This window comes from Lepisma saccharinum, chromosome 12 (genome assembly GCF_977018435.1).
Source record: "Lepisma saccharinum chromosome 12, izLepSacc3.1, whole genome shotgun sequence".
NCBI classification, from domain to species: Eukaryota; Metazoa; Arthropoda; class Insecta; order Zygentoma; family Lepismatidae; genus Lepisma; species Lepisma saccharinum.
The window spans coordinates 67,267,625-67,294,255 of record NC_139240.1 but is presented as its reverse complement, the minus strand read 5'-3'; the positions used below and the strand labels follow the sequence as shown (position 1 = coordinate 67,294,255).

At 39.0% G+C, this 26,631-nt stretch overlaps 1 protein-coding gene across 1 annotated transcript in view; it reads right to left on the bottom strand.

Moving 5' to 3' along the window:
- The window catches only part of LOC145996189 (rho-related GTP-binding protein RhoE-like), a 209,789-nt gene that overhangs the window by 12,736 nt on the left and 170,422 nt on the right, over positions 1-26,631 (bottom strand). Inside the window, exons 3-4 of the mRNA XM_083132558.1 lie at positions 25,864-25,973; positions 24,618-24,752 (exon numbers count right to left, since the gene is read on the bottom strand). Of these exons, the coding sequence (XP_082988684.1) occupies positions 24,618-24,752; positions 25,864-25,973 (245 nt within the window). The remainder of the gene's footprint in view (positions 1-24,617; positions 24,753-25,863; positions 25,974-26,631) is intronic.

Here is a 26,631-nt window from a genome sequence, read left to right as displayed (position 1 = left end):
AAAAAATCGTGTAGTTTCCTCACATAACATCTCAGAAGGATCTTATGTATAATTTGTTACAATTAATGGCGAAACGTATGGCGACATTAACTAAAAATTCTGACTTATTAAGCATAAAAGAAATACTAACAGAATGCTCACAAATAAATGGCCAGGTGCAGAAAATTATTGAGGATTTGGACATTTTTGGAGAGACACCTTAGGGTGTGGTAGAAAAAATAAAGGAAAACATTCGTGGGGGTACACTGGGATGTAAGATCATTGAAAGCAAGAAAGCAAAATCTGGTGAAATTAATAGATGAATATAGACCTGAACTTTTATGTTTATCGGAAATCTCTGTGAACCCATCAAACATAAATTATTTTAAAGTAAATCATTATCACATAACTTATGGAAAGATTAAAGATGATAGTAAAGGAGTTGCAATTATGATTCATGAAAGCATTCCATTTGAATCTATATCTTTTGATTATACATTGTCTATATACGACACATACAAAATTGAAGTCAGATTTATCAGAGGATAGCTAATTTCAATAGAATGAGACCTTGGTTTACAAAAGTTCAAAGTTCACGGAATGTGATAGTATTACTACATCGTATTAGTCATTTACAAAAGATCCGGATTGTACAAAACCCAAACTGTACATGTGGCAACAAGGAAGATATACACCATATCATATTTGAGTGTAATAGATACACACAAGAAAGAGAGACATTCTATAAAACTCTTATAAACTGTGAAATTCCTTTTCCTCAGTGTTTGGAATCTTTGATTTGTGAACCTAACCTTACAGTTGGATATATATTGTTATCTTTATTTAGAAAATGTGGCTTAACTATTTACTAGAAAAAAAATTGTTGATAGTATATTTTAATAATGATGTGATATGATCCTCCCGAACCATATCAAAGATTCGGTCATATTTAATATTATTCTTAATTATTTTACTTTTTATATTCACTATGAAAACGTTATGAAAGATGAGATATTTAATAGTTGAACTAATGACCTAATTCTGTCATTCGAGAAGTTTAGAATTTGTTATTTGCAAGCTTCTTGAAAGCAAAATCTTTCATTGTTGACAATTAGTCAAAAATATGTGTTCTCAGCTTTAGAATCAAACTATTATGAAAGCCATAAGAGCTAAATTTCAGTTGGAGTTATTAGTAATATAAGCCTTATGGACATTGGGAAGAAGTTTTTAAGAATGTGACAACTTTATAGTAGAGAATATTATAGAAACTTTAAGGATCATAACTGTTGTTTTAGACATAGAAAAATGAACCTTATGGAACATACGGTTTAATCTTTAGAATATTGCCATTATACACAAATTAGTTCTGCATATCACAGCTGTAGCTCAAGGTAACTTAATATACTATAAGGTAGCGCCATCCGAAAATTGCCGATCATGCACGAACGCGTGACGTCATGTGGGAGGATCGGTTATGCTCGGTGCCCCTTCGGTTATGTTCGTTCGGGGCTTGGCAGAAGCAAACGGCCGCTATCAAATCTGTGGCTATCATTTCTATGCGAGTTTCAGAGAGGGAAAGTGTTTCATTACTTTGAGGGGTAAATATTAATTATCATACTTCGGGATGGTATTGAGGTATTCCGTTAATGATTAGTAACATAATTAAAACATGCTACTTTTAAAAGAGGGGGAAATTGCACATGCAAAAGTATTGTAAAAATTCATTTTTCTGAAACATGATCGATATATTACAAAGAAGGTTGTCCGTGTTCTAATTAGAATTTCAGATTTCATCATTTTATAAATCGTATTATGATTCTAATAAGAAACGTTGCATGATAAAGAAGAATTGCGTAGTGAAAGAGTTACAAAGAAAGAATTGATTGACAGATTTGGTTTATTTTTGCTTTTCTGTCTTTTTTTTTAAATATGAAAGGAAAACCCATAAGAGGATCTCTTTCTTTGTTTCCACAAGCCGGCCTCCTTGGCGTAGTGGTTAGCACATCGCACTTCAACGCCAAAGATTTGGGTTCGAATCCTGGCTTGGGCATGGATGTTTGTGAGTGTTCATTCATCCTTTCATCACTCATCCCTATCTTCGCAAATTAGCCAAAAGTGGCACAAGAAGCAAATCAATCAATCAATATTTGTTTTCACATATACTATCACATTTACTAAATTCTCAATTTTCCCATTAAGGACAAATCAATATCTTGCCCGATTGGATTCGAATCCGGGACCCCTGGCGTCGAAGCGCGATGTGCTAAGCACTACGCCAAGGAGATCGACAGAGGCCTCCGAGGTACTACGGGCTCACAGAACGTCACAGGAGTACTATCGGATTATAAATTATGGATATTAGAGTTTGGATAATAAATAAATAAATTATATAATATATAATCTATAAATAAAAAAACACCCGTTCTTTATTTATAGAATCTCAAAGAGAGCGATAGTTTGCCAAACTAAAAATAATCCTATCTTGTTCTCACGATAATAAAAATAGAAGGCATAATAAAAAATAAGTTGGTAACTATAGATTGACACAGAATTGAATAAGCTGAATTTTGATGTAACTCGTTTTTATGTGGTTCTACTGATTAACTTTTAATTGGAGTCCAAACTTGAATATCCGTAATTTCTAATCCGATAGTAGTCCGGTATAATCTATTTACATTTAACACAACGCAGTACAAATGCCTAATATTTAATTTTCTGACTAAATAGTTCCTTCTTATTCATTCAGAACGTTGCAATCATTTCCAGGAACATTTCAAATTTTACATAACATCAGAAAGTATTAAAATTATACTGATATACTTAAAATCCAATCTTTACCATTCACCATAATGTAACTTTATTTTTGAAGTTGTCAAGTGAAAGAAGCAATATACAATCTAGATAAAATTTTACTCTGCATTTGATACTTACTCTAAATTCGAAAGAATTCCCAACCTTCTTCATATATTTATTTACTGTACAATAATTTACGTACGGATCAAAGTTCCACATGCAAAAATTTTTTTGAAAAGTTTTATGTGGAGGAAGAATGATGAAATAGTTTGTAAGATAGTAGTTTCAGACTTTGAAAACGCAATTCCAGTTTGTAATAATGCAGATATTTTTAATTTCTCTGGTTCAAATTTGGCTGCAAGTTATCGTTGTCATAGTTCTAAAAAGTATTTTTTTCGTATTAAGAACTTTACATACAAACGCGTGCAGAAGATGAGTCAAAGTGTACAAGTACTAATTTAACTAAGTTAACCTACTCGAAATACTTGATGAGTACTAGGAACATCAAACTTAAATGTCTTAACCTACTAATTCAAGCCTATAGAAATAGATTTTTGATCACACGGTAAATGAAACGCTTTGAGAATATCGATGAAAATATCTTAGTTTAATTAAACAATAAAGGAGAAAAGTTTCATGAACTCACAATGATTGACTGTGCAAGTGTACGAATTATTATTCGTTAAAGGACTTTGTCCGTGGATTTTCCATTTCCATTCCCATGTGTGTCTGAGTTGTATAACCGGAAAATATACTCCAAGGCTGATATGCGACACACATTTGTACATTAACGAAGTAACTTGCATTACACTAATCTTAGATCTTGCTCTTTTTGACAGAAATGTACTACAAAGAAATAATGTAACATCCATTGGTTTATATTGAGTACAAGGGTACAAAATTATTCACAATATATTTGTGAAATACCAAAATTGAACAGAGTTGCAAACATTTTAATGATGGGTGTAATATTCACTTATGCAATATTTACCATCGTGCATACAACGCTATGTAACTCGAATTGAAGATTTACTAAGTGAATTTCATTTCGAATAGCGTGAAAGTTAGTACACGATCTTCGAAATGCCCTTTTCCGACAACGTTTTCACAATAATGTGAACATACAAATCACAATCAACATCGGTCTGTGTTAAATGAAATTGTTAATAATTATAAATCCGACTTACATAAAATGTACTTAACAAATCAGTTAGGCTCACTACGTACTTCGCACTAGTTGAACACATTTTCAAGATATTGATGACTTCTCTTGTAGTACTGTCGGTTAGGTTACGTTCTAGATTTTGAACTTTTTTATTTGGTTAAAGCGGTTGAAAGAGGTTGTTTGTAATCTTTAATTTATTTGCTTCATTATGCAGATGTGTATTTCTCCTTTGTAATAGATCGAATATGTTTTCCAACAACGAAACATTGCTTGCAGTTTGTGTATATACCAACGTCTATATATTTTTCACTTTTTTGGCAGCATAGTCTTTAGCCTGTTTAGGGCACGTTTCCTTATTGCGTGTCTTTCGTAGCGTACAGCTCTGCAAACCTTATCAGCACGTCCTACAAGCGAAGCATATTGTGAAGATAAGTGTTTAGGAGAACTACACCATTTCCTCGATTATTTGGTACTAAAGTAATGGACATTTCCACTCAATTTTTTTTACAACAATTTTAAAAACTACACCCTGGAAAAATGACCCCTGCAAGTTCTCGCGTTTCTCTGCGTCCAGTTTAAGGCAGAAACGAGACTTCCAAAGTTGCGAGGCTAGCGTTGCGCTGAAAACACGCCGCCGCCATGTTACTACGTCACTCCTTAGGGAGAGCTCGTTTGTCGTCTGCTTCGAGCGTCCAGTTCCGGATGGGTAGCCCACGGTGAGCGAACACGTGCAGCAGTTTTACAAATCTGTACCGATTTAAAGAGTGATAGGAGAAAGAAAAGCTATGCTTTGTAATGATCATTCTTCTATGAAATATCCGCGCTGCTCACGTGCAAGATAAATGAAAGGGTTTAGCTGCGTGTATTCTCAGGCCATGCGAAAAATATTGCTTATAAAATTGGTTGCTGACCAGACACTCAAAAATATTTTTTAAACTTATATTTATCGATATTTACTAACCTATGTAGTGCAAAATAGGAATTTTCACATTATTCACTTTATTTATAAAGCCTATTTAACTTTCTTTTCCATAAAGCAATTTCAGTTTGTGTTCCATTTCTGTTGCGCAAATTATGATAAAATATTTTTGTGCAGATAAGAGAAAATACACTGAGAAGATTACATTAGTTGCACAGTACATATCTATACTTAGTTTATGTATAATTATTACAAGGAAATAATGTGTATAATCATGGGCGTATTAAAGGGGGATTCAACGGTTCCAACCTCCTTCTTCTTTTGGTTCACTAAAATTACCAGTTTCCTTGTTCTGTCCGCTTGTTCATAAAAAATTCCTTCGGACTTATTTCATTCTCTTAAATTAGAGACGTATAGGACGGGATACGGATGCGAAGGAAATTTCGGTAATTCCACACACCAGATGGGACTGCAGACCAATATCTGCAATTTCCTGATAGTTTCGAAATTTCTGCGATAAGAAACTGCATTGAGACTATCAAATCAGTTATTTTTCCCCCCTCGAATCATATTAAAGAAATTCGGTTCTTAAAAACGTAGTAACACAAGATGAACAGAAAAGTATCAATACTTCGTGCCTACAAACACACCACTTTGTCGGGTTCAGCACCCCTTCCCCCCCCCTGCTCCCCAACAAGCTTCCGGCCAGCAGTGTCCTGGATTTTCACTTACGAAATAAAGCAACCCTAATCATACCAAAAGTTGATCCTTTCTCCCCCCCCCCGTGAACTATATATACGCCCATGTGTATAACAATATCCCATACTGAAATGGTACGATATAATTATTTTGAATTTTGTACTGCGAAAAAAGGAGCTTCATCTCGTTACCCCGAACGCATTAATTGGTTGGTTCACAACTTCACCACTAAGGATCCTATCGAGACGAGACATGGCAGCCTTAGTCTCGTTCTCGTTGTAAATGTCTGTCTCGTGTTTATTTGTAAATGTCTCATTGACAGTCTCGTCTCAATTTATAAACATCCGTCTCGGATTGGGAGGGCAATTCTCGTTCTCGTCTCAAGTCTAGAAAAATATAGAATTAACAACGTATGCAGAAGCTTATCATTATAAATAAAAAAAAACTTTCTTAACATTTTTTTATATTACTATTATTATTATTTTGACTCCTCGTTTCGACGGTACAGCCCTCGAAAACTAAATATTATCCTGCTTATATATGCAAACCAAACTGCAGATTCAGAATTACCAGGAATGACTGATGATGTAATTATTATACACAAAATTCATGATTTATCTGAGGAAGTCGCTGTTCCAGGTTTGACACTCGACTGGGCATGACTGTTTCCTTGTGAGTGACATTTCATTGAACTGGAAATTGTTACATGGGAGGATGTTTGCTCGAGACTTTGGGGACACTCACGAGACGAGACATGTTCCGTCTCGTCTCATAAAAGGAGATGGGACAAGTGAATGTTTTCGAAATGAGATGGGACAGAAGAAAAAGTTCGTCTCTTATCATGGCAGGTTGGGTGATACTTAGATTGTGCAGTTGGTGGTAGTGTGTGAGTGGGGGGGGGGGTGTATTCCTGCACCCCGACTTCGAATACAGCTTGTAGTTACTCATCTTCATTGTAGCGATTAGCCAAAAGTGGGAAGAAATGTGATATTAGAGATGATACATAATAAATTAACCATGCGTTCTCATCGTTGCGGTTAAACAAAGTGAACGGAAAAGCGACGTAAAAGTAGGCTAAATACAAAAATTTGAAATATATATATTAACTGAAGAAAACTGGCATTTACTGCAGGAAATTTAAAAACTCACCGTATCTTTTTATACCGTATCACCTCTTATATTGCAGAAATTGGCGTGTAAACTAGTGTGTTCTAAAGGTATTATCTTAAAATTTGTGAAGAAAATATTATGACGAAAATAACTGTAATTCCAGAAAAGGCATTCCTATAACATTAAGTTCTTGCCAGTCAGAACTAACCTATGTATTTGCAATGATCAAGGCTGTTCACGTGTTCAGCTATTTCCCTAATGGGAAAACCCTCTACCGAGTGGCTGAATTATAGTAAATACTAATATACTGCTAGGGTATAATTCATCTCCAAGAAATGGAGCACAAATTTTTGCACTGGAAGTTGTAAGATACTTGTTTTACACAGTAACACGTGAATATGCTGTCGCTTCCACGGCTCGTGCTAAGTTGACGGGACGAGCAGAAGCCCCGCCTGCACGCATTTCTAAGTGATGACGTCAGAGGACCTCCTGTCTGTGGAGAGGACGTTTTCAAATCCGTGACGTAGGAGGTGAATTTCAGCGGTGTTTGATGGCGTGTTTCTCGAGAACCGAAACAAATATCGCCGAGATATTTTGCACATCTCATGTTTGTGTCATTCTCTGTAAAATGAATGCATTTAAAACGTTTTTCATGTCAAAGTGGAAATGTCCATTGGATGTAATTTTAGCGATGGCACTGCAGTTGGCTTCAGCACGTTCTTTGGTGGAAAATACAGAAATTCTGCTTTTAGATCTCGCACATAGTCTTCTTCACAATAATGGACATTTCCACTTTGACATGAAAAACGTTTTAAATCTATTCATTTTACAGATAATGACACAAACATGAGATGTGCAAAATATCTCGGCGATATTTGTTTCGGTTCTCGAGAAACACGCCTTCAAACACCGCTGAAATTCACCTACTACGTCACGGATTTGAAAACGTCCTCTCCACAGACACGAGGTCCTCTGACGTCATCACTTAGAAATGCGTGCAGGCGGGGCTTCTGCTCTTCCCGTCAACTTAGCATGAGCTGAGGAAGCGACAGAAAATTCACTTGTTACTGTGTAAAACAAGTATCTTACAACTTCCAGTGCAAAAATCTGTGCTCCATTTCTTGGAGATGAATTATGACCTAGCAGTATAGTAGTATTTACTATAATTCAGCCACTCGGTAGAGGGTTTTCCCATTAGGGTGACAAAGCAAACCTTTTAACAGTCAATGGCTGAACACGTGAACAGCCTTGTTCATTGCGAATACATAGGTTAGTTCTGACTGGCAAGAACTTAATGGTATAGGAATGCCTTTTCTGCAATTACAATTATTTTCGTCATAATATTTTCTTCACAAATTTTAAGATAATACTTTTAGAACACACTGGTTTACACGCCAATTTCTGCAATATAAGAGGTGATACAGTATAAAAAGGTACGGTGAGTTTTTAAATTTCCTGCAGTAAATGACAGTTTTCTTCAGTTAATATATATATTGCAAATTTTTGTATTTAGCCTACTTTTACGTCGCTTTTCCGTTCACTTTGTTTAACCGCAACGACGAGAGCGCATGGTTAATTTATTATGTATCATCTCTAACATCACATTTCTTCCCACTTTTGGCTAATCGCTACAATGAAGATGAATAACTACAAGCAGTATTCGAAGTCTGGGTGCAGGGGTACCCCCCCCCCCCCACACACACACACACTACCACCAACTGCACAATCTAAGTATCACACAACCTGCCATGATAAGAGACGAACTTTTTCTTCTGTCCCATCTCATTTCGAAATCATTCACTTGTCCCATCTCCTTTTATGAGACGAGACGGAACATGCCTCGTCTCGTGAGCAACACTAACATTAACAATAGAAGCATCCCCCTAGCTGTCCCCAAAGTCTCGAGCAAACATCCTCCCATGTAACAATTTCCAGTTCAATGAAATGTCACTCACAAGGAAACAGTCATGCCCAGGTCGAGAGTCAAACCTGGAACATGCGACTTCCTCAGATAAATCATGAATTTTGTGTATAATAATTACAACGCCAGATCATTGCTGGTAATTCTGAATCTGCAGTTTGGTTTGCATATATAAGCAGGATAATATTTAGTTTTCGAGGGCTGTACCGTCGAAACGAGGAGTCAAAAAAATATATATGTATATATTAACAAAGGTTTTTTTTTTTGTATTTATAATGATAAGCCTTTGCATACGTTGTTAATTCTATATTTTTCTAGACTTGAGACGAGAACGAGAATTGCCCTCACAAACCGAGACGGATGTTTATAAATTGAGACGAGACTGTCAATGAGACATTTACAAATAAACACGAGACAGACATTTACAACTCTCAACGAGAACGAGACCAAGGCTGCCATGTCTCGTCTCGATAGGATCCTTAGTGATAAAGTTGTGAACCAACCAATTAATGCGTTCGGGGTAACGAGATGAGGCGGCTTTTTTCGCAGTACAAAATTCAAAATAATTACATATATCGTACCATCTCAGTATCGGATATTGTTATACACATGGGGGTATATATAATGCACGGCGGGGATGGATGGATCAACTTTTGGTATGATTAGGGTTGCTTTATTTCGTAAGTGAAAATCCAGGACACTGCTGGCCGGAAGCTTGTTGGGGAGCATGGGGGGGGGGGGGGTGTTGGACCCGACAAAGGGTGCGTTCCGAAAGTCTTAACGAAACGAACGCATTCAACGAAAATAACTGGGCTCGTGAATCTGGTGAAACCAGTTATTTTACGGACTTATGGGACACACTAGGCGAAAGCGCAGGCGCAGCGTTTTGTTTAGAGAAAGTTTCCGCATGGCGTCAGCGGAAGGAATGTCCTTATGGCAAAAATAAACTCTATTATGGCCACTGTTACTCATTTTAATCACATTCTAAGAACGGTCAAGGCATACTTATCTTGTGCATGTTGCTTCATATCGCTATGTGTTAAAATTATAATACATTTTCCGAACTAGTGCAGTTTGAATCCATCAGCACGCGCTTTGTCTGCAAGGAGCAGACGATTTTCACGGAACAAACCAGCATCCTGGCCCGTGCGTTTGGTGAATTTCGTTCTTGCACGAAACGCACGGAATGCGACTTTTGGGACAGCATAATGAAACTCACGAAACGCACGGAATCACTTATGGAACGGTCAGTTACCATAACTCGTTTAACGCGTTAAACTCGTGCGACTTTCGGAACGGGCCCAAAGTTGTGTGTTTGTAGTCACGAAGTATTGATACTTTTCTGTTCATCTTGTGTCACTACGTTTTTAAGAACCAAATTTCTTTAATATGATTCGAGGGGGGGGGGGAATAACTGATTTGACAGTCTCAATGCAGTTTCTTATCGCAGAAATTCCGAAACTATCAGGAAATTGCAGATATTGGTCTGCAGTCCCATCTGGTGTGTGGAATTACGAAATTTCCTTCCCATCCGTATCCCGTCCTACACGTCTCTAATTTAAGAGAATGGAATAAGTCCGAAGGATTTTTTTATGAACAAGCGGATAGAACAAGGAAACTGGTAATTTTAGTGAACCAAAAAAAGAGAGGGGTTGGACCCGTTGAATCCCCTTAAATATGCCCATGGTTATACACATTATTTCCTTGTAATAATTATACATAAACTAAGTATAGATATGTACTGTGCAACTAATGTAATCTTCTCAGTGTATTTTCTCTTATCTGCACAAAAATATTTTATCATAATTTGTGTAACAGAAATGGAACACAAACTGAAATTGCTTTATGGAAAAGAAAGTTAAATAGGCTTTATAAATAAAGTGAAGAATGTGAAAATTCCTATTTTGCACTACATAGGTTACGGTAAATATCGATAAATATAAGTTTAAAAAATATTTTTGAGTGTCTGGTCAGCAACCAATTTTATAAGCAATATTTTTAGCATGGCCTGAGAACAAACACGCAGCTAAACCCTTTCATTTATCTTGCACGTGAGCAGCTCGGATATTTCATAGAAGAATGATCATTACAAAGCATAGCTTTCCTTTCTCCTATCTCTCCGCTCCTTCTTCCATTATTTAAATCGGTACAGATTTGTACTGCTGCACGTGTTCGCTCACCGTGGGCTACCCATCCGGAACTGGACGCTCGAAGCAGACGACAAACGAGCTCTCCCTAAGGAGTGACGTAGTAACATGGCGGCGGCGTGTTTTCAGCGCAACGCTAGCCTCGCAACTTTGGAAGTCTCGTTTCTGCCTTAAATTGGACGCAGAGAAACGCGAGAACTTGCAGGGGTCATTTTTCCAGGGTGTAGTTTTTAAAATTGTTGTAAAAAAAATTGAGTGGAAATGTCCATTGGCACTGCACACTTGCATTTTTTACATTTCGTCTACAAGCATGAATCCACTGTTTACTTACGCAATTATCGACTGGAAATCTATGATATTTTATGACAGTTCTTTTAGTTTTCTGGTTATAGTTTTCATAGCTTGCTACAGCACAATTAGACATGATTGCAGTCTAGAAGTACAAAAATACAATAAAAATAAATCGAACGCTACAAAATCAACAACCTGCTTGTTCCGATTTTTGCGACGTGTTAGTAGCTAAATGTACCCCGCACCAAACTTACTGCACATAGCAACGAGCACCGTCAAACCCGATCCTCCCAGATGACGTAATGCATACGTACTTCACATAGCAACGAGCACCCCCTGGCTGTAGCTATGTTTATCTTTTGTGTCACGGGAGGCGCTCTGCTTGACATGCAAGGGTATAAATACAGCTTCGGAACCTAATTCTGGGGCATTTTCATCACCGACTCCGATGGATTAACATCTTAAATACTCAGCTCCCTTTATGGGAGGGTTCAAGAACTCAGTCTTCGTTCCCAAATTAGCTTAGAGACATAGTTATTCTGTCGTATGGGTAGGTTCGCCCTGTGGACATGCTAACATGTCACCATACGAAAGAATAAATTAATTTACGATTTCTTTCAACCTTTGTGATAGTTCAGTTTCATTTCTTCGAAACTTATACGTAATATATGCATTATGCAACAGGACTTAATATTATTCTGCCGTATGAGTAGGTTCGCCCTGTGGGCATGCTAACATGCCATCATACGGAAGAATAAGTTTAGATTATTTCGTCTCCATGATTATTATTTATTGGTCAAGTTATTCATTATTGATATCTGGCATGGTTAGGTTTCGCCCTGTGAACATGCTAACATGTTGCCATACCCGATATCAAGTCGATGTCTCTAATATTTTTTTCGAATTATAGCAGTTTGTATTTCTGCATATATATCTTGAAGCCAGACCATAATGTCCAATTTATATTAAAATCGGAGTCAATACTTAAAACCTTCGCCAGTCACGTCGAAGTTATGCTTCATTATGTTAAGGAGCGTTCATAAAGTTCCAAGCAAGCGCCTGGTCGTCTGTTTATAACTGATATGACAGCTTGATCCATATTATGTAAATAAACTGCAAAAGTCGCGTAGATTTAATTATAAGAAGGAAGTCTGTTCTGTTCTTTATTTATGGAGATTTGTAACTAAGATGTAAATTTATAAAAGTATCTTGAAAATAAACCATCTTCAGGAAAATAATTGCCCATAAAGAAGCCTACTGAAGACGCAGACCTTTCTTCGGAAACAGATGTTATTCATTTATAAAATCTCCCTTTTCCATAGCCTGCCAAATGATTTAGTACATAACAGTCGAAGCTTCATATCCCACGTATTTCTACTACTATACCCGTACCTGAGAGGGGTCAGAGTATCCCATTAGCCCACTGAGTTTTAGCCGACGTGAAGAAACAGATGTCATAGGATATTGAAAGGTGATCGAAGGAAACAGGAAGGTAAAGATGAGGATGGACGCTTTGTCTTCGTGATTTTTTTAATGTAATAGCTGCGATTGTATAGTTTTTCGAAGGCGATTTATGCTCGAGGACGCTGACGACAGAGGGTGGCCTAAAGGTTCGAGAGAGGAACCGCCACAAAGCCTAGTTCAGTATGAGAGCAGCCTAAAGTGTCGCGATGGATGTTTCCGCTCACTTTCTTCGTCTCCTTCGAAGTTTAAAGCTGGCGATCGAGCGCAGGTCTCTCCCCAGCCATGCAGCTAAGCAATGATGATTTTAAAAATATATTATTTGTTTTATTTTGATTTTGAGCGTTTTCCCTCATCAGTTGTTATGTTTTCCTTCCCAATTTTGCGTAACGCTATGCGTCGCTCTTCATAGTAATTCACCTGTTGATATGTGCTGATAGGAATATTGGCAGCCCTGAAAGAACTCCCTTGGAATTGGAGGAAAGGAAAACTGAAGGGAGATAGTGATCACGGCACCTTACAAATGTACTAAAAAATGTAAGTTTATGTACAGTACATATATAGATATGGGAAAAACTGCTTAGCGGTAATCCCAAGTAAAATGTAAATAAATAAAATAATAAATAATAGAATTGTAAGAAGCTGTTATTTCTTTGAGTGAAATGGACTTATGCACATAAGTATTTCTTTTGCTAAGAAGTAAAATATATAAAATGTATACTTCTTTTCTCTTAGTGAAAACTTGATTTTGATTTTCATTTGACGAACGAACAGAGATATACCCAATACCCTGAGGGGCATCCCGTATATGCTACGAGTCTTCATGTTATTATTTTTTTTTTTTAGTTAAATAATCATGTTATTTTGACTGAAAGAACGTGGCACAGTTCACCCTTTAACCAATGTTATGTTTTCATTTTTGTATAAAAATACAAAACAATCATTTGGGAGAGTTGAGCCGAACTAACGTGTTTCAAAAGTTGGTGGAACTGACTACATGGGAATTAAAGCAACTCCAAGGGAAAACGCATGGTTGGTTGCAAGGCAAGGAAATGCATTGTAGGTCGGGAGAGTCGGTCCGTTAACGCGTAAACGCCCGCCGCTTGGCGCTGACGGATTACGACTCGTCTCAAGTTGTTAGCTCTGGCTGTGTCGACTGTTTGGACAATTGCCTCCTCTCGGCGGTGGCCGGTCATCGATCACCCTGGCTGGAGCTTCCTTGTTCTTGGGAGCCATTCTCTCTCCCCGACACAGCTGCGGCTTTCGTCCCCTTACTATGCTTCATCTTGCCTCGCTTCTGTCGGTCAGGTTTTATTCCTCTCGCACTATTGCTTGAGTTGGCGGAACAACGGCGGAAAATGATTTTACGCTTATTATACCGTACTCAATATTACTTTCGCCCTTACCCTGTTTCGTATTTATTGCTTTTCGTGCTTATTTCCTTCATGTTCTCCCAGTTTTTAGTTATTTCCTTCCCGTTTATTCCTTCTTGTTTATTTCAGTCGCTGTTATTTCCTTGTTGTTTATTGCTCATCGTGGATAGTTCATTCAAGTTTTCCTTGATATCAGTTATTTCTTTCCTGCTTATTACTGATCGCGGTTATTTTCCTCATGTTTTTCCTGATCTCCTTTAGTTCCTTCTCCTTTATTACTGATCGAAGTTCTATTGTTCATGTATTCCCTGATCTCCGTTATTTCCTTCTCATTTATTTCTGATCGAGGTTATTTCCTTTCTGGTTTCCCTGATCTCCGTTATTTCCTTCTATATTGCTGATAGAAGTTTTATTGATCATGTATTTCGTGATCTCCGTTATTTCCTTCTCGAGTATTGCTGATCGCGGTTATATCCTTCTGTTTTTTTTCCTGATCTCCGTTATTTCATTCATGTTTACTGCTGATCGTGGTTATTTCCTGTCCGCTATTTCCATATGTACCTATATGGTTTTACTGTTCACATTTTGTATTGCGACTGAGCAGTTGATATCTGAATTAATGTCTTTAAGGAGATATAACTGGAGAGCTTTTGAGCGGAAGATGACCCATCACTGTAACTACTTCTTCACGTACTTTCTCAGAAAACAAATGTAATGGATTTGTATCCGGTGACTGAGGAGGCCAAGAATATCGATTTTAGAAACCTATCGATCACCTAGTCTCTAACTCTGTCGTGTTCAGTGTGGAACAACTTGATATTTGCTGTTCCAGTTGGTTGGAATCACTGATCCACTTGCTAATATGAAATCCTGAAGGGGTGTAAGAGATAACGTTTTCCGAAGTTACCCAAATGCCAAACTACCTTACGCGTATAACATCCTGGACGGTATATTGCAGACTTGCGAACTTCTGGCGTCTGTACCCACTCACAGCCAGTATTGCCATTGTGTAGCAATTGTATTATGTCGTCCCTATATGTTTGTGATCACTTCATGGCAGTGGCGAAGCGTGGCATTTTTACGTAGTCATCGCAAGACTTGCCAAACGTCAGGGTCAATCTTTCAAACGGGCCGGGGGGGGGGGGGGGCATTCGTACATTGGTAATTATGATAACAGTGTTCGTATATGACGTGTGAAGTAGAGGGTGCCAAATCCATTTTTTTTCTACGGAACTTTCTTAATAAATTCTATCCGAAAAAATGAAAAAAAATATTAAACCTCCCTCCGAAATCCGGGTAGTAAAATTTGCGAATGGAGATTTTTAAATATTCCAGAATCCTGATATTTTTGCCCATCCCTTGTGTGAAGGTGAGATACGTTATGATAAAGGTTCTGTGTGAGTAAGTATGCCTGTCACCTCGAGAACAAAAATCTTCATCAGTTTTCATTTGTAAGCATAGTAAACCAAAAAAAAGGGAAGTACTTCGTGTTTTGTAAAGCAAGAACATTTTTTCCCCGAAATCAATATTTGAACCTTAAGATCGAAAAAAAATTAAAAGGAGAAATACTATGAAGGAAAAACAATGGATCCAGAACTGCTCTTTTTCTTTCAGTTCTTTCCAGCACTAACCGTGAGTAAATTTATGCTTTTGCTTACTTGTTGTATTTTCTTTATGCACCATTACTTTCATGTATTGTGTTGCGATGCTCTTCAATATAGGGTTTTCTCTAAAAAAGAGCGTTGCATGCTTTACAGTACTGGACATTCTGAGAAGTTTCATCTTGATGACGTCACAGGAAACCCTGATGTGTTTGTAAACAAGGAGGCTGATTAAAAGGTATGTTATGACCAGACCTTCAAGAGCGGGGGAAAACAGTCGAAGGACACCATTGCACTCAATAGGAAACGTAGCGGGACGATTAGGCACGGGGGGTACAACTGGGCTCTCCTTTCAATGCGCTAAAGTTAGCGAATCTGTTGCCTATTTCTAGCTGTTTCATGGTGTTACGTGACTAATTTCGCGCAAATATGCGAATACTATGATTTTTTTTAACATCTTCTCTAAAATATTTAAAAACAATAAAAAGCAATATTTTTTTATTTTTGCTTTGTTATCGGTGCATCTTCCGATGACCGGAGATGCTTCATGGCATCACCATTCATCCCAATCGTCAGTCAAGTTCCTGAACTTTGCAACACCTTGCTATATGAGCGTGCAAAAGTGGATAATTTATTTATTTAAGTTAATGAACCCAACAAGCCGTCGCCCAGTTAAAGTGTTCATGCTACATAATGGAACAGACACGGGTTATCAAACATGCTTCAGAGAGCGTTATTTGAGTGTGTTTTCATAACAGCGTTTTTAAATTGCATGCAAGAAATGCAGAATAAATCAATATTTTGTTACGCTTTCCTAAGGCATTGGAGGGGACATTCTCCACATAGGGGATATTTTGACAATGTTTGTTCGCGGCCCATTCACATAAAAGGTTTGATGTCTTGGTTTGAGTTGATGTTTTAAGTCCACTTTGTGCACAGTAAGGCTAATCGGGACTGGACCTACAGTTTAGAGTGGAATCCGAACCACTATGTGCCTCCACGGAGTATCGAACCCGGGACCCCTAGATTACAAGGCGACGAAAACCATTTGAGGCATTTGAATCAGCTTTGTGATAAATTGATTAGAAAGGATGAAATCTTAACAGTGAGCGATGTTTCCCATTACATATTTCCCAGAGCAGCAGCAGACAGGGGACTGTTCTTTGGTCGTCAAGTGTCTGTACTCGTCAATTACTGTACGTACGTAAACGAAGGTGGGGTAGGCACCTTCAAGTTCTTACTTCACGAACAATACCATTTTCGACTGTACTCGCCCTATATGAATAGTTTTAGAATTTTCCTGCCAAGCAAGATGGCAACACTGGCTCCCAATCACAAATCGCCTCTTTTGTCAGAAGGTGACTTCCGCTCACATGGCGTTATTGCCCACCGCCAATTTCTGCACCCGGAAAATCCAATGTGAATAGGATGCGTCGGATCAATTTGTTTTCCAATCTCGGAAACCGCTTTCCCGCCCGATGCGGCCCTGCAAGGTGTAATCAATCGACGAGCGGATAATCTCTTTCAACTGATTGAAAGGGTGGCGTGAAAACGACTGATGAGCTTTTAATTAGGCAAACAACTGCTCCTCCTCGCTGGGATTGGCTCTCTCGTGCCATCTGCGGTCCGGTAATCATCTCTCGCTTAGTTTTCTTCATCCAGTGCCAACGGTCATTAGTCCTGCTAAGATTTTAAGCGCGGATGTTGCTGTAAATGGAATTTTATTTCGACTGTTGTACCTGATTGCAGTGCTGACCTCACAAGAGAATATCGGTTTCGGTTTAATTTTTTTTCTGTTCCACCAGTGCATTATCTTCCACGACACAGATGCTACGACTAAGCACACTATGTTACGTAGCTAGTGCTGTCGAAGTAGTTTTTCAGAAAACGGTAAATGGATTGGAGATTTTCAGTTTTCTGAACCGTCTTGGGTAGTTTTCAGTTGTAAACCGTTTTGGCGAGATTCCAGTTCTCTACACCGTTTTGGAAGATTCCAGTTCTCTAAACCCTTTTGGAAGATTCCGGTTCTCTAAACCCTTTTGGAAGATTCCGGTTCTCTAAACCCTTTTGGAAGATTCCGGTTCTCTAAACCCTTTTGGAAGATTCCGGTTCTCTAAACCCTTTTGGAAGATTCCGGTTCTCTAAACCCTTTTGGAAGATTCCGGTTCTCTAAACCCTTTTGGAAGATTCCGGTTCTCTAAACCCTTTTGGAAGATTCCGGTTCTCTAAACCCTTTTGGAAGATTCCGGTTCTCTAAACCCTTTTGGAAGATTCCGGTTCTCTAAACCCTTTTGGAAGATTCCGGTTCTCTAAACCTTTTTGGAAGATTCCGGTTCTCTAAACCTTTTTGGAAGATTCCGGTTCTCTAAACCTTTTTGGAAGATTCCGGTTCTCTAAACCTTTTTGGAAGATTCCGGTTCTCTAAACCTTTTTGGAAGATTCCGGTTCTCTACACCGTTTTGGAAGATTCCGGTTCTCTACACCGTTTTGGAAGATTCCAGTTCTCTAAACCGTTTCGGGGAGATTCCAGTTCTCTACACCCGCCGCAAAATGACTTCGGATCTCATGTGAAATCTGCCGTTGTAGCCTTGTATCTAGTGTTGTTTTGTTTCGAACACGGAACTGTTTCTGCAGGAACGTATCTGGCAACAGTGTATTACTGCTGACAAGCGAGTTCATTTCGTTTTGTATTGTTAGTTGACACAGAAAGGGTGACTTTCTGCTGTAGTGTGCGTGATAAATTGCTGTGTTTTCGTGTGGTGCACTTTGTGTTGGATATTTCCCTACTGTATTTGTGATATGCCGGGAAAGTACTGTAGTAGTGTGGAAAAGGCCAGCATTATTGCATGGCGAAGTGAAAACGTCCCGATAAACAAACAGGTCGTGCAAAATCAATCATAATGAAGGTACTGGCAGCCGTCAGAGGACTGCCTCCGACTGTCATTCCAAAACACAAATTCGGTGGTGGAAGGCAAAGAAAAATAACCAAATGTACAGACGGTCTCCTAATGAGAGAGATAAAGAAAAACCTTCAACTGACAGTATCAGAACTTAAAGAAATGCCTCCCACCACCGAGTGAGCAATACGATTACTGCATGGTGATCAGTCACAATACGCAAAATGTAGTAAAATTTCATGCTTGTAAGTGAACCGTTGTAGGGGTGGGGAAAAACGCAGCGCTAATAGAAAATTCCTTAATTACCCCCACGTGCCCACACAAGTTTAAAGTGAATTAGAGACGACATAAAGACCTGGGCGCTGGGAGAGTTTGGGGGGGGGGGATTACATCCGACCACGTGCCCAGCGTAATCCACACGGGAGGGAAAATTCGCGTGCTATTTTTATACGAGTGCCAGATTAGCCGGGAGCCAAATCATTCACGCACGAGAATTTTAAGAACTTGTTGCAGCGTGGGGTCGAGATAAGACGGGAGCGTTTCCTCCACCGCCGAATGATGAATAGGGACCCCGCATTTGCAGTTCTCGAACGTCAGCGCAGTTTGATTTAAAACTACGGGTCTTCCCTGCATGCACGAGAAAGTTCAAGGAGTTGGGGAGCTTCCTTTTTCGTGTTCCACTTCCCCTCCCCCTACTTCTCTTCTTTCCACTTCTGCATAGAGATATAGCGGTGGCACGAAGCTCTCGTGAATGAACGACCCTTTTTAATATTCGCCTTCGATTACCGGAACCCCTTCACGTCGATATTAAGCTCCTTTGCTGAAGTGTTTCGTGGGTTTGGGCAGCGAACTTCTCTCTCAAGACCTCAAAAGTTGAGTTTTCTACGATTTCCAATAATATTTTCACTAATAAGACACCCTCAATGCCAATTTATGCTCGTTCCCATCCAGCACCACCATTTTGAATGATACCACCCATGAGGTTCCCCACACTTTTCTTAGGAGTGAAAACAACCCTAAGAAAAGACACTTTTTAATATATTTTTTTTTTAAATCTGAATTTTGTATCACAACTACAATTTTAATGTTTGAGCAAAATTTTGCCATTACACAAAATTTAGGCCAAATATTTTCCACGGGACATAGGAGCAAATGCCCCCTTTTCCCTGCTGGATACGCCCGTGATACTATCTGATCTCAGTGCAAAGAAAATGGTAAGGGTGGCTTTTCTTGGCGCCAATATTATTATCTCTGCGGTGTTGCCAGTTTGTGAACTCTAATGGGGTCATGGTCTTAGAAATAGCACCATCTAGGGATTCACTTTTTCATATTTGTGAAAATCTTACTTGTGACACTGTAACTGTAGTTTTGATGAAATATCGTCCCGTTTCATACGAACGGAATATACCACAAAGCAGAACTCCTCACGTTTGTTCTTCACTACGTGTTCCTCACTTAACATATAACTGTGACGTAATGCATATTGTGAATAATTGATTGAATTCGTTTTTAAGTCGACTTTATGCACCAAAAGGCTAATCGGTACCGGACCTATAGCTTAAAGTGAGATCCGAACCACTATGAATATTGTGAACAATTTGGCAATGGAATATACTACAGGGCAAACCAAAAAGAATTCCATAATTGTAGTTGTTGATAACTTTCCAATGTTACATCTGACTTCTGGTTGCTCATTAAGGTAAATCCCTTCATAGTGACTACAGTTCCAAATCCCACCACTAGGAGCGCTACTATTGTTGCGGAGTGCATTACCAACTATGGATTTTTTCTGTGGGGTAAGGATGTGGTGTGCCACACCTTTGCTGGATGCTCTCCAAATGTTACAAAATGTGCAGCGAGAGTTAGAATTACATTTTGACAACCTGTATGGCAACACATTGAATGAATGAGGTGGCATGAAAAGACGTATCTCATGAGGCTAGGAGAAAACTTTAAGCTTACATGGACAGATTGTGGTCCTTCATACAGTAAAAATGTGAGAAGTTGAAAGTTGGACATTCTTCATGGAGACACCCTGTATAGTCCAAATTTATCAAACTATCCGCTAAGCATTGCAACGTGCCAGGAGCTCTCTGGAAAGTATGGAAGTAGCACTCCACACGTTCTCTGTGATCAGCACCACGCTTCGAATGCCTCCGAGTGCCCCCGTACCCTTTTCTCAGAGGCTGGGTGAACCACTCCATGCAGCGGCAATGCATGTAAAATTCTCACCTTAAAATCAACCACACCGCGAATAGAATCGTGGCTTTCCTCGTGGACGTCAGACGGTATAACGACAGCACCACCCCATTAAAAAAATGCAAACTATGCCACTCCACAGCAATCAGACAATAATGTGACTACCTAAACGCACAACCATGAAAATAGGCGGCTGTGTAGAATTGCGCTGGTGCCACATATGGGAAAAGCAAGTCACACCGACCTCTCTTGGGGGCACTTTTGTGTCATCCCCGACCTTTCGAGCAAATACTGTCAGTTTGTATCACATGGATTGCAAACACCAACTCCACAACGACATCTTTCATTCTCTTAAACCTCCTAATACAAGGGATTATGCATCGACGTGGCAACAGCGCGAGCTTCTGCCACCCGCCTAATGTCGTGACCATGCGTTTAGGAATAACAAACCAGGGAAACCAAAGATAAATGTGGCAAGAGCGACTGAATCTTACAACACTTCCTACTCCAACCCGTGCGAACAACCTCCACGCCGGTGGCGTATTTACAAACCCTATAGTACTGCAGAACCTCCAGCGATATTTGGCTACTGATTGGCTGCCATTCCGGAAGTTGATGCAGCGTTCCTTCAAGTTAACGCTAGATGGCAGGGATCAAATTAACAGTGTAGATTTCAGATATCCATCCAACAAGATAAGAAACCCATTTACAATACGGTTCATTTTTTAGCAAAATTATTTAAGTTAATGTTTTAGAAGACAGAAATCAGAACTCTCTTGAAGTGAATGATTTTTCTATTTAAAGTCACATCAGTGCAAATATTGACTATTGAGAAAATTATGTATATCCAACGTATAGCATTTTAAACATTATATTTTATTATATAAACGTATATTTCTTAACATAATTTCGACAATCTGTTTACAAACTTTATTACAATATAATCACAAGTCTTATTTTTCCATACTTTTGCTGTAAATGAAGAAGCAAGGAACAATGGACACGGAACATAAACACTTCCGGTGCACACAACCAATAAGAAAGCGTTATATACCTCTGGTTCTGCAGCACTATACGGTTTGTAAATACGCACCCCGGCGATGCTCATCCACCCGACGAAGAAGCAAATTTGCTCATTCTGAATGCTAATTAGAGCTAAGTGCAGGGACGTAATATTAAACGCCATCTAGATCTAAGAAAAGTAAACAACCCGAGTCAATAGTCATATAATATGGCGGCGAAAAATCCATCAAAGCTGGCAAGTTACACCGGAATGAATTAACTCATCTTCTCCCTGTAGATTTTATATGGATTTCTACCACTCGACGTAGAGAAGAATATTAATCACTCTTGTCTTTCCCCGCTGAAAATTGCTTAGGAGTTTCTTTAATTACGTACGTCTTCCACAAGAGGATTCTGCAACTATATTTAGATGAATCAAAGTGAGTTGTGCGAAGGCCTTAATAGAGGGATACCTTATACAGTTTCTGTAAGAGGGTAACAGACAAAAAGCAATGGCTTAGAAACAAAGGATCCCTCAATACATCATCATTATTAGCTTCAACCAGTCTTTTCATACCTCGCCACAAATCGGAAACTTTGTTTAGACTAAACCTTAATACATAATCTTATACAATAGTTCTCAACTTGCCAGGGATCCTGGGTTCGAATCCTGGCCTGAGCATGGATGTTTGTGAGTGTCCATTCATCAATTTCATATGATCACTCATCCCAATCTTCGCAAATTTGGCAAAAGTGGCACAAGAAGCGAAGTAAAATAAAGCAAATCAATAGTTCTCAACCACTTGTGTCCCATTTTTTTGCCGCTGACTGTACACGGTGTTCCAAAAGCCACGATTGGATACTATTTTCAGTGCAATATAATATTATTAGCAAACAAAATTGACGTAAAAAGTTGTAGTTCAAAGAAATCTTTATCCTCCTCATTTACATTATGTGGTAATAATTAATATCTTTCTCGATAGAGGTCAGTCAATCCCAATACTGCGATTAGGATCAGGTTTCCCGATAGAGGTCCATCCTCAAGGCGTGAGGTATTACAGGTATTCGTGTCCTATTTCACCTTTTTAATGCACCTTCTTTAGTTCAATGACGTTTCTGCCTCAATTACAGCAATTTCGGCACACCCTGTATAACACCAACAAGTTATCAGAGGTACACATTAATATAAGAACACATTCTGCACGAACGAGGAGGCTGAAGTGATCGGTCTAATTTCGGAAGTCCATTGGGTCTTTCGAATTTCCAATTCACGGAGGGCACAAACGGCAAACTTTGCGAGAGGCAAAGTCGCCAATGTTTGTTCCCGCCAATTCCAGCCTCCGTTGTTATTGGAGATGGGAGTTCGCTTCCGGTCTCAGCGACCTCTCGTGGTCGGAGCTTGCTCGAAATGGGGAGCGAAACAGGCTAACAGCCCTGGAAATGTGGCTTTTATAAATTATAGTGGGACGCTAAACTCGCCACAACTTTTAATGAAATTGCCTTACGAGAAAGACGGGGGAAGCCAGAGGAAAGGAAGCCTCCCCCCCCAAAAAGAGTGGAAAGACTCTCTCTGAATGTGAAAAAAGGAAGAAAACTTGAAGAAGGTAAATCAAACGCCGTCTATATCATGCCAAAGGGGAGAAACGCTTGCGTCTGGGAATATCAATCAGTGTGGAGATGAACGACCACATCTTGTAAATGTATGAGGTGCACAGGTGGCGTTTTCTTGTGAAATATAGGGCCCCGGAATCGTTTATCCCTACATCGTAACTTATCGTCAACATTCTTGTGTATAGTGCCTGTCGTGGGATGTAAAAAACCTCTGTAATTGCAGCCGTAACAAGATTTCTTACGCTTATCCTGAGAATATGCAACCCGCGCTACCGGCCAGCATTTCGGGTTGCGGCGAGTCAGGAGAGAAAAACTCTCTACTCTCTGTTTCGTTAATCTGTGGAGCAATGCCGCGCGTAATGGTAGAGAAGTGGAAACTGCGAGTGGGCGGAGCGAAGCAGTGCCGTGTTTTCTCCCCCATGCACTCACTTCCCATCTCGGGTTTTCATTGGTCGAACCATTTCGAGTCAATAGTTGCGCAAGACTTGTTTTCGATCGCTTGCTATTCTCGGGACAATGTGTACGTGGGGTGACCACAACACTGTTCAAAAATTGAGCGAAATAGAGTAAAAATGTGACTCCGATTAAACAGGGTGTACGAAAAGTCACTCCCTGATTTAAAATGATTATAACTTTTTTTTTTATTTGCTGCTCGATTGCAACTAGTGTTATTATACATTCCATTCGTTGAGGTTTTGTTTGATCTGAAGGAAGAAAGTCAACATCGAGAACAGCTGACAATGTTGCCATCCTTAATGATATATTCCCAAGGAGTCCGCGTTGAGGGTATCATTATGTAAGTGACCTTTCACGTGATGCAACTGCAACAGTTCTCATGAGAGATCTCTCTTCTAAGCCATGGACATCCAGCAAATGTTTCCAAACGTCTGTGAGAGGATGATGGAATTTGAAGAAAATTTTATATTATGGCATGTTGAATGGCCAAACTCTTCGACAATATTTTATGGACGGATGAGGCAGAATTTCACGTTAAAGGTTTTGTTAATAGATACAACTATCAATATTTGGCGGGTGAGAATCTTCACATTTGTGTTGAGAAGGCACAGGAGCATCCAAAGTGCAGTATCACAACTTTCACAGTTGTTGCACTTACTCGATTATGAAAAATGTGCCGAACGTGTTGGTGTTTATGCAGAGTTTTGAATTATGCCCAATAAACCTCAAGGAGTGGAGTGTATAGCAACACTAGTTAGAACAGAATTCGTTATCAAATAAAGATATTATAATTATTTAAAAATAGGGAGTAACTTATTGGACACCCTGTATAAATTCATGAAGAGAACAGGGTTTGTAATGTGCAAACTACGTGCCAGTTTGTGTGTAGCGGTGTTTGTAACCGCCCCACGCTGCAACACGTGTTCTGTGCTCTATTAGTGAGGACAATACTACTATGACAATAGTTCCTATAGTAATTGATAGATGTCTCACCTGTTCGGACGTGACGGGAATGCGGCGGAGCTTAGCCAGGCCGGAAATTGTTTCGATATCGTTCCTCATGTCGCTTTGGCAGCCGCAGAGGATGACGGGCGTGTTGTCGCAGTGTTGCCGGATCTCTGGATACCACTGCAAGAAACAAAAGTACACATTAAAAAATAAATTGAGATGATTTTCCTAACATGTGCATTTGTAGCTTTGGCGCGAGTCGTGACTCGCGTACCCGCCGATCAGCGAGCGAGTCGATGACGTCATTTCAACCCAGCGCCAATCGCTAACCCTCAAGCTCACGTTTACACTGTTGCTAGACTCACTGGTCAGCGTGGCATGTTCCGAAAATAATCAGACTGTTGCAAGTTATACTGCATGGTTTGGGTTCTTGTGGAAAAACCTTATAAAAACCTGAGAAAAAATATGTTCAATGTCAACGCCACTTAAGACACTGAAAGCAAGTGTAACCATAACAGAACTTTTGCGTCAAGGACCGTTCTATTTATTTAAAATCCATAACACAACTGGCACATCTATCATACATCTAATGTATTCTACCGAACACGAAGCAAAATGAAAAATATGAAAAATTATAAAATTAAGAAATAGCAATTTCATAAATTTCAAATTTCACACTGGATAGTTATTGTTGAAAAGTTTTGAAACGCCCTAATTACTGCAACACTGCTAAACGTCAACACTGCCAAATATGACTGATTACACAGATGTGAAGTATGGTGACATACCAATGTCAAATTTTTGCATCTCTGTGCGCATCGGTCGTGTCCTTGTACATCCCTGTTCACAGAAAGTGAATACAGATTATCCGGATATTCGAAATGTCCGGATATCCGAATGTGTGTATTATCCGGACAGTTTTATCGATTATCCGTTTCACAGGCTATTCAAATGTTCTTTTATTCGTCATGTTCGTACTTTACTGTACAGATTTTATGGAAATTCTTCATCAAACTATCCGGATTATCAGTTGCATGTGAAACGGATATCGGATAATTTGAAATCCGAATATCCGGATTATCAGTTGCATGTGAAACAGATATCGAATAATTTAAACTCCGGATATCGGATATCCGGATTTTGTCGCCATCTAGTATGCACAAAAATATGACTCTCAAGGCAGATTTCAGTTATGTAAGAAATATGCATGAAATGACAATTTCATCCATAAATAACTGTCTCGATAAAACAAAATGTATACTTAATACTAACGACCAGAACGAAATCGTACCTTGTTGACGGCGTTATCCAGAGAGTCTGGGTCACTGACTCGAAAACATAAGAGGAACACTTTGGCATCTTGGTAGGCAAGGGGACGAACTGTGTCATAGGCCGGCGCACCTGTAAGGAAGAAATTATAAATGTTTAATATTTTCGCCAATATAGACAAGTTAATCATAGATAATTACCACTGAAAAATATACTAGGAAATAGTGACACGAATACACTTTATTATAGTGTGTCTATCAGTCAAGAAAGTTAAGAAATCAACTGGTAGGCCCAAGAAAAAGTCAAGTAATCAACTGGTAGGTCTAGAAAAAGTCAAGAATCAACTGGTAGGTCAATAAAGTCAAGATATCAACTGGTAGGTCAAGAAAAAGTCAGGAAATCAACTGGTAGGTCAAGGAAAGGTCAGGAAATCAACTGGTAGGTCAAGAAAAAGTCAAGAAATCAACTGGTAGGTCAAGAAAAAGTCAAGAAATCAACTGGTAGGTCAAGAAAAAGTCAAGAAATCAACTGGTAGGTCAAGAAAAAGTCAAGAAATCAACTGGTAGGTCAAGAAAAAGTCAAGAAATCAACTGATAGGTCAAGAAAAAGTCAAGAAATCAACTGGTAGGTCAAGAAAAGGTCAAGAAATCAACTGGTAGGTCAAGAAAGTCAAGAAAAAGTCCAAGAAATCAACTAGTAGGTCAAGAAAGTCAAGAAAAATTCAAGAAATCAACTGGTAGGTGAAGAAAGTCAAGACATTATGATTGTGGTCAAGAATTCTAGTTATTTT